This window comes from Euleptes europaea, chromosome 13 (assembly GCF_029931775.1).
Source record: "Euleptes europaea isolate rEulEur1 chromosome 13, rEulEur1.hap1, whole genome shotgun sequence".
Lineage (NCBI taxonomy): Eukaryota > Metazoa > Chordata > Lepidosauria > Squamata > Sphaerodactylidae > Euleptes > Euleptes europaea.
The window spans coordinates 30,383,658-30,392,553 of NC_079324.1; the positions used below are offsets into that span (position 1 = coordinate 30,383,658).

The 8,896-nt window shown below is 42.8% G+C and overlaps 1 protein-coding gene across 1 annotated transcript; it reads right to left on the minus strand.

The window, feature by feature from the left end:
* Nucleotides 1-2,682: 2,682 nt before the first annotated feature.
* On the minus strand, nt 2,683-8,689 carry VMA21 (vacuolar ATPase assembly factor VMA21). Its single transcript, XM_056858998.1, has 3 exons — nt 8,637-8,689; nt 4,196-4,305; nt 2,683-2,978 (listed from the first exon to the last, which is right to left on the minus strand). The coding sequence occupies exons 1-3, from the start codon at nt 8,687-8,689 to the stop codon at nt 2,836-2,838; spliced, it is 306 nt and encodes a 101-aa protein (XP_056714976.1). The 3' UTR covers nt 2,683-2,835.
* Nucleotides 8,690-8,896: the final 207 nt, after the last annotated feature.

Sequence of the window (8,896 nt, forward strand, 5' to 3'; positions counted from 1 at the left end):
CAGCAGACAGCAGTCACATAAGAAAAACATTGTCTCTGACACCATGCTTGCTAAAACATTATGTCACATCTCAGTTGTGGGCAGTTCTTATTTGAAGGAAATGCATTCTAGGTGTCTGGTGTTTAAAGAAAATAAATAACATACAGAGAACCTAGGATACCCCTTTACCCTATAACCAATGTAGGAGAAACTCAACTGGGATATTATAATAGCATGAATAATGCATCAATTGCAATATGTGGATTTACAAGCAACGATAGAGAAGCCAAAACACAAGAAGAGGCCTTCAGGATCATACCTATGGTCTATCTAGTCTACTAGATAGACCAACGTGGTGTAGTGGTTAACAGCGGTGGTTTGGAGTGGTGGACTAATCTGGAGAACCGGGTTAGATTCCCCACTCCTCCACATGAGCGGCAGAGGTTAATCTGATGAACTGGGTTGGTTTCCCCATTCCTACACACTAACCCAGCTGGGTATCCTTGGGCTAGTCACAGTTCTATTAAGAGCTCTCTCAGCCCCACCTATCTCACAGGGTGTCTGTTGAGGGAGGGGAAGGGAGGGTGATTGTAAGCTGGTTTGATTCTGCCTTAAGTGGTACAGAAATACAGCATATAAAAACCAACTCTTCTTATTCTTTTAATACACAGTTTACAACAGAGGCTAATGAGACGCTCCTCAGCTTCCCCATTGCCCCAAGTTACTGGTCATCAGAGCATACTGCCACTGAACACAGAGGTTCAATGAAGCCATCACAGCTAAAAGCCATTGATGGGCCACTGAATTTAAATCAGTGGCTAGCATTACATCTTGTGGCAGTAAATTCTGCAAGTGAATTACACATTGAATGAAGAGTTCAATAACTGCATTTACTTGGACCCACTCACTTTATACCATATTATATTGTATTTTAAAAAGACGGTGTTCACTTCACAAGCTTACAAAATAAGTGTGGAGTTCAAAATGGCTACAAGTCCATTCCTTCTATATACCACCAATAAAAGTTACCCAACAGTTTCTTGTCTTGAGAAAAATTATACCTTATTTTACAGACCTTTAAAGAAACGTTTGCTAATCACATTCCTTTAGGATGCAGCAAACGAGTGAATTGCATCAGATGTAAGAAGGTGACAGAAAATAAACTGACCTTTAACAATATTCAGGATTCAGGCAGCTTGCAGCTAATTTAGCCTTAAGGAAAGATCTGTTCTTAACAAATACCTCACAATAACTACAGAAACAGGGTAAAATTCTACCAGCTGTTGCTGATCTGGTAGAATCAAATGGGCTTGAAAGGGGCAGCTCTGCATAACGAAGTAAGCAATGGTTTTGTAACAGAAACAATATCACTGTTATACTGATATTAGGGAGTGGCCGTGGCTCAGTGGCAGAGCCTCTGCTTGGAATGCAGAAGGCCCCAGGTTCAATCCCCGTCATCTCCAGTTAAAGGGACTAGGGGCAAGAAGGTGAGGTGAAAGACCTCTACCTGAGACCCTGGATAGCCGCTGCCGGTCTGGGTAGACAATACTGACTTCGATGGACCAAGGGTCTGATTCAGTACAAGGAAGCTTCATGTGTTCATGTGAGTTCAACAGCAGGGCGGACTGGATCACACCCTAGTCTCAGCACAGGAAGTGAAAGGGAAAAAAGAGGCGTTCACTCGAATTCCACAATAAACTAAGCTAAGAGGATACAAACAGCTATCAGAGTGAAAATACCTATAAACACACCCACTGAGTTTGTTCAAGTTGAATTCCGGGATCCAACTGTATCTATTGGGGGTTTGGGGGTTGTTGTTTTTTTGCAACCACTGTCGGATGCACTTTCTCTATGATTTCAAGAGCTGCAGAAGCACAAACGTCTAACATTATTCAGAAGCAGCAAGAGACCAAGGTTGGGACTCGCAAAACAGACCAGACGCACCGCGACGTTGCTGAGGAATGGACTGCTTTCCATTCAAGCTGTTGAACAAGGTGACAACGTATCCCTGTTACACTGATATTAAAAATAGCAGGTGTAGAGTGTAAAAAAAAAAGCACATCTGTTTAAAGCATTCTGTTGGTCTCAACACTTCTGGATCTGGAATACCATCCTCTAGGTCAATGTTATTTCTTGACCATGTCTTGAGAGATTAAATGTGAAATGGAGAGACATTTTAAATGCCCCATCACTGGAAAAAGAAGTGTTTTTTTGGGGGGGGGGGGGAAATAGGGATTGCTGCATTTGACAAGCTCTGTTCTTTAGGTGGCAGGACATCTGATGCTAAGAACTACCACACAGAAACATATTATAAACAGATGGAATTTATGAGTATGTGAACTCTTAAACCGATGGGTAGGAAACCCTACATCATCAGTCTTTTCAAAAAAGGACTGGGAAGACTAAAGTCAGTGAAGGATCCCATATTTCCTGTGACATCTAAAACAAAAAGGAATAAAATCTGTGTCACGTTCATCCATTTGCAATACGGAATCTCTTACTGGAAACATTTGAAATCCTCGGTCTACCAGTTTTATTTTATGGATTGTCCACATGTGGATCTAGACACCAATCTTGACAGCTTAACAGAAAAAAAAAATCAAACAAATCCCCTGAAATCAGTTTGTAGGAACAAAAATGAACATGCCTTCTTGCTTACTCCATGACTCTTCTTGCCAACAGGCAACTTATGCATCTGATGAATGCACAGCTATGGTTAGACAAAGCAGCAAATCTTGTACCGCTCAAAAAGGGAGACTTTTGGAATTCAGAGGCCTTAACCTCTACGCATCATGACAATGTACCCTTTGAGGCTGCGCTCCACCTGCAAAATGTTCCCTTTCGTGACATCTGACTTTAGTCCTGCTTGCCTTCACGCCACTGCCGCGAGCCTTCATTCCATGCAACGTAGACAAAAAGGGCAAGCACAAAGTGAACAGCAACCACAGCAACTATAGCAGCATAAAAATAGCTGTCCACGTTGGACATTCCAAGGGCACCTGAAAGAAAGAGGCAAGGATTGACACCAACAAGAATTGAGTAATATAGATTGGTACACACCTTCAAAGTACTAAGGTCCAAATTATCTTTTCAGAGACAAGAAGACTATTCACTGAACTCGTTTATTTTGTATATTTATTTTACTGCTTTTTCATCTCACCCTTCCTTCTAAGAGCTCAAGATGGTGTACATTGCTCTCCCTTCCTCTATTTTTACCCTCACAACATCCCTGTTAGGCTGGTTAGGCTGAGACAGAGTAACTGAGCAAAGGTCAACTTCATGGCAGAGGAGGGATTTGAATCCAGGTCTTCCAGCACCTAGTCCAACACTGTAGCTACTATGTCAGGGCAGAGAGGGGACTGAGGCCTGTGGTGGAGCATCTGCCCCCTCTATTCTGCAGGTACCTTCAAAACCTGAGCAAGCTCAAAGCTGTGAGCCAAAGGGTGAGAGCAAAAGGGTTCTTGGCCCTTAGGATGTGGATAGCAGCCTTGCTTACTGAGAATGTCTTAAGAGAGTAGAACATTGTCAGCTTGGTCCAGCCGACAAGAAGACTTTGCTGTCTGAACAGCGTCATCTAACATGGCTACTCTTCTGGAAATTTGTTTCCTAAAGAATGTCTTGGGGATACATCTGTTTCTTTAAAAAGAAAATTTGTATCCCCTCTATTTTTTCCTTCCTATTTATTTAAACTGTTTTTATTGTGTGTTTTTAATGGTTGTTTTGCATGTTTTTGTAAACTGCTTTTTGTCTCCACTGGGAAGAAAAGTGGGGCAAAAAGGCCTAAATAAATATTTGATGAAGTGGGCTCAAGTACACAAACGCATATGCTGCAATAAATGTGTTGGTCTTTAAGGAGTCACAAGACTTGTCTTTTGTTTTAAATTCAGTCACATCGGTAGATTTCTGACACTCACTTCAGCCAATTTGGGAAATACACAGAGAGCTTCTCTTTACAAAATGCACATCCAGGAAGTTGGATAGCCTGGAAGTTTAGTTCTTTTTAACTATACAGACAACTTAACAAATCCTTCTCTTTCGTTACTTCATTAAGATCTTAGCAAATATTTAAAACAAATCTTTTCCCATAATGACTGCTACAATTCAGACCAAGTTATAAAAATGCATGGCTAGTACACTCCATTGTAATAAAATAACTGTGAATCATCCAGTTCCTTTGAGAGGAAGGAGGCAGAAAGCTCTTTAAAAAGACAATTACCTTCAAATACATATACCTTGGATGAGAAATACAGTCCAATGGGCAGGATAATCATTAAAATTGTAAAGAAGAGAAGTGTCCTTAGAGTGGCTGCTAATGAACTTTCAGTTCTGCAAGTAGAAAATCACACAGAGGAAATAAGTCACCCACCAGGCATTCCATAACAATTGTACAAGTAATCAACTTTGCAAAGATAGCCAGTAAACTTTTTTTTGAAGCTCTAGAACCGTCAGCTCAGCACCAGAAAACATAACTGATGGATAGTAATAATTAATGCTAGTATTTTTATTGAACGAAAAAAATTGATCAAACACACACGATACAAGACAAGTATAAAATGTGGTTTAATTTAATGAATACAGATTAATTCATTGGAAAAGTTATACAACTTTACAAAAAGGATCATGTTTACCCCAATATTATATCCCTAGTAGGTATTAGAACCAGAATTGCTTAGTTACAAGTTGCAATGATGAATGTAATCCAAACAGCCCTTTATGGGTCAATTACTGGTTAAAATAATTATTTTTCTGGCCAATATATTTAATTAAGAGTTGATCATTTGTGTTTTAAAGATGATACGTTTTCACAAACAAAAAAATTGGTTTCAGACAATATCAACTCTTAAGACCAAAGAAGTCACAATAATTTTATCATCATTGCACAACATAACTAGCCTAACTCAGAAATCCATGTGTGCTAAGATGCACCCACAAATCCCTTGAATGGCACAGAAGTCTTCATTCACTTCAGCTGAGGGGCCAAGCTGCATGAACAAAGACATGTTTTTGCAGCTGAGCTCCTTTCATCAAAATGAACAAGAAAAATCAACTCAAGGACAAGCATACCGGAGAGCATGCTCCTGCTACATACTGCAGGAATGGGCGAATGACAATTTGAACACCGAGTTTAATCAATTATGAATGCCACCGAAATTATTGAGATTGTACACAGGAACAACTGTCTTCTTTGTTTTCAATTACTTCAACTGCATGGCATTTGTCAACTGCTACAATGCTAACAATAGGAGGCACACTTTTTGTAGAGAAAAATCTTTTAAGACTAGGTAGGCCGGTTATAATAAGAGCCCTGTGGTGCAGAGTGGTAAGCTGCAGTACTACAGTCCAAGCTCTGCTCATGACCTGAGTTTGACCCAAACGGAAACTGGTTTCAGGTAGCCGGCTCAAGGTTGACTCAGCCTTCCATCCTTCCGAGGTCGGTCAAATGAGTACCCAGCTTGCTGGGGGTAAGGTGTACATGACTGGGGAAGGCACTGGCAAGCCACCCTGAAAACATCAGGATGTAATGTCACCCCATGGGTCAGTAATACCCCAGTGCTTGCACAGGGGTTTTACCTTTACCTTTAGGCCAGTGATAACATTCCTACACTGGTTTCTACTGGCTGCTAGCTGCTTTGTTTAGCTATTTATACCAAAATAAAATAAACCTAGCTAAGCCTGAATTTCAAACACTGCAGGAATCAACCAGTACTTTTAGACAGTGCAAACTGATCCATGTCAGTAGCATTCTGCTTTCACGCAGAGCTGAAGGACAGAACACTGTTTGCTCCTTGGTAACTACAGAGCACGTGCTTCTCACTATGAACAAGCACACAGTGAAATCCCAGATCTTATCAATATTCGTTTATTTTTGTGGCAACAAAGTTAAATTGCGCCAGTTTTATATGAGAGGCTCCAACAACACGTGGCATCTGTTTAAAGTCAGAGCCAGTTCTAACTTTTTTTTTCAAGAGCAAGAAGCAAGGGAAGTTTTACTCTCTCCATAGCTGCCACCTACTTCCCCATAGCCCACTCACCCCTCATTTTCAGTATGAAAGAAAACTGACATTGGGAGAGAGATTGCAGGAAATGAAGCTCAAAGCTAGGATTGGAGGTGAGGAGCAAAGAGTACCGGCTCAGGGACCTTTGTCTTAAAAATCACTCTCACACACTTGTATGTGATCGGGGCAGACCCAGATTGAAACAAAAGACTCTCACAATATTTTCAATCCTAAAAGTATCTTATATTATTAACACCTTGTAATAAAAGGGATTGAAACAATTTGGAGGACCGTCTTATAAATGTATATCAGAAATGACAGCTAAATGGAGCCTCCTAGCCCAGATGCAGTATACCTTTGATTATTAGATACCAGCACCAACAAAAGAGGTAAGTCATCACCTTCATGCCCAGAAAGGTAGTTCTTCAAAAATTAAGTCCTTAATGTGCAACTGGTTTTACAGGAGAGATGGGGGGGGGGGGGGAAGCAAGAATTCCCCTGGGCCCTAGACATTGACCCTCAATCTGTCACATCCATCATTCCTTCCAAATATCTTTCTTGCCCCTTGCCTGGCAACTGAAGGGCAAGCTGGTGCTCCTGTGAAATAGGATTTGGCTCGTGGATCTCAGTTCCAGATCCCAACTGAAAGCTCTATTCAATCAGAGCATCCTCAAAAGAATAAAATATATTCCAAAGCTATCTGTAGGCTACAATTGAATATAAACAGGATTCTGTCTCAGTGGATGGTTTGGGACCATCCAAAACTGCAGCACTGCATGAGTTAAGTGGGTGGAGATCTGATCACTAATCTGGATGGGACATACATACACATGTGAGCACACACAGTCTCATCAGCAAAGAGGGGGGAAAACAGAAGGATGTAAGAAAACCCAGTGTGTGTGTGTGTGTTTCAACCCATATGACTGCCTGACCAATACAAAGCAATATTCACCTATTCCTGACAGCCCAGTATCAGCCAGTTTGAGTTATGATCTAACTACTTTGCGGACATGTGCATTACTCAATAATTCCAAACTTTTTTCAGCACCGTGATTTTTTAAAAGTAGAGATTTCTAGAGAGCTATTTTGCTTCAAGAAGCACGACTTCTTAATCATTTATAGACATGCTCATATTTAGTTTAGCCTTGTACTTGGTGTGTTTGTTTTTACAGAGTTTACATAAAAACACCACTTTAAAGAGATTTTCAAAAGCTTTCTTGAAAAGAGCACCAGCCAGCGCTACCACCCCCGCAAGGATACAGCATTCCTCTGCTTCCTTCTATTGAGTCCTGTCCTTCAAAATCTATGGACCCTCTCTATTACTCACCCATCACCCTGAGATTGGGGGGGGGGGGAGCCTGAGGAGGGTGGGGTTTGGAGAGGGGAGGGACTTCAATACTATAGAGTTCAGTTGCCAAAGCGGCCATTATCTCCAGGGGAACTAATCTCTGTCGCCTCCAGACCAGTTGTAATAGCAGGAGATCCCCAGCCACCACCTGGAGGCTGGCAACCCTAGCTCCAGACCACCTCTCCCCTCTGAGTCCCACTCCAGACATGCAGCAGAATCAAAGCTCTCCTCCCCCTCAGCACTCGCACTCTAAAGCTTTGACACTTCAGACTGCAAGGGGAAGGTGGCAGTCTGAAATGTGTGTGTGTGTTAAGTGCCGTCAAGTCGCTTCCGACTCATGGCAACCCTATGAATGAAATATTGTCGAAGGCTTTCACGGTCAGAGTTCATTGGTTCTTGTAGGTTATCCGGGCTGTGTGACCGTGGTCTTGGTATTTTCTTTCCTGACATTTCGCCAGCAGCTGTGGCAGGCATCTTCAGAGGAGTAACACTGAAGGACAGTGTCTCTCAGTGTCAAGTGTGTAGGAAGAGTTATATATAGTCAGAAAGGGGTTGGGTTGAGCTGAATCATTGTCCTGCAAAAAGTATCAAAGGTAATGTGCTAATACTTTTTGCAGGACAATGATTCAGCTCAACCCAACCCCTTTCTGACTATATATAACTCTTCCTACACACTTGACTCTGAGAGACACTGTCCTTCAGTGCTACTCCTCTGAAGATGCCTGCCACAGCTGCAGGCGAAACGTCAGGAAAGAAAATACCAAGACCACGGTCACACAGCCCGGATAACCAACAAGAACCTATGAATGAAAGTCCTCCAAAATGTCCTGTCTTTGACAGCCTTGCTCAGATCTTGCAAATTGAGGGCTGTGGCTTCCTTTATTGAGTCAATCCATCTCTCGTTGGGTCTTCCTCTTTTCCTGCTGCCCTCCACTTTTCCTAGCATGCCTGTCTTTCCCAGTGACTCTTGTCGTCTCATGACGCGACCAAAATACGACAGCCTCAGTTTACTCATTTGAGCTTCCAGGGTCAGTTCAGGCTTGATTTGATCTAGAACCCACTGATTTGTTATTTGTTTTTGTTTTTTGGCAGTCTGAAACGGTCCACGACTAATGCCACACACGCACGCCTCTGCACACTGAAAGCTAACAGATCAGAGCTGTCCCTGACAAGCTAGCCACCGACGCGCAGGGAGGTTTCGCATTCTAATTCGGCTCCCCTACACCTGCTAAGGGGTTCCAGTCCGGCAGGACCCCCTAACTCCGGCTGAAGGAAACGCTGCAGGGCGCGCCTCCGACCCACCCACCCCTTACCTAGGGTCAGGCGGCGCCAGCGCGTTCAATGACGTTTTATCGTGTCGGTCCATCACGGCCACGAGGCAGCACGAGCCTCCTTCCAGCTCCAGCAGGGGAGAAACGACCACATCCGACTCTTCCGGTCAGCTGACCACCTTCCCCGCCGTCTGCTCTTCCCCCCCCCCTCCGTTAGAGTCCCTGTCATGTGACACAGGCTGAACGGAACGGTGGGAAGGAGAGACGAGATTCGCTTTCAGACATTCCTAGACGTACCCAAA

What these genes read in the sequence shown, in the direction of transcription:
- VMA21 (XM_056858998.1), bottom strand. Translation starts at nt 8,689, where the DNA reads ATGGACCGACACGATAAAACGTCATTGAACGCGCTGGCGCCGCCTGAC. An exon ending in CTGGCGCCGCCTGACCCTAG is followed by an intron (nt 4,306 to 8,636) that starts GTAAGGGGTGGG and finishes TTCTACTTGCAG; the next exon opens with AACTGAAAGTTCATTAGCAG. An exon ending in CAAGGTATATGTATTTGAAG is followed by an intron (nt 2,979 to 4,195) that starts GTAATTGTCTTT and finishes TCTTTCTTTCAG; the next exon opens with GTGCCCTTGGAATGTCCAAC.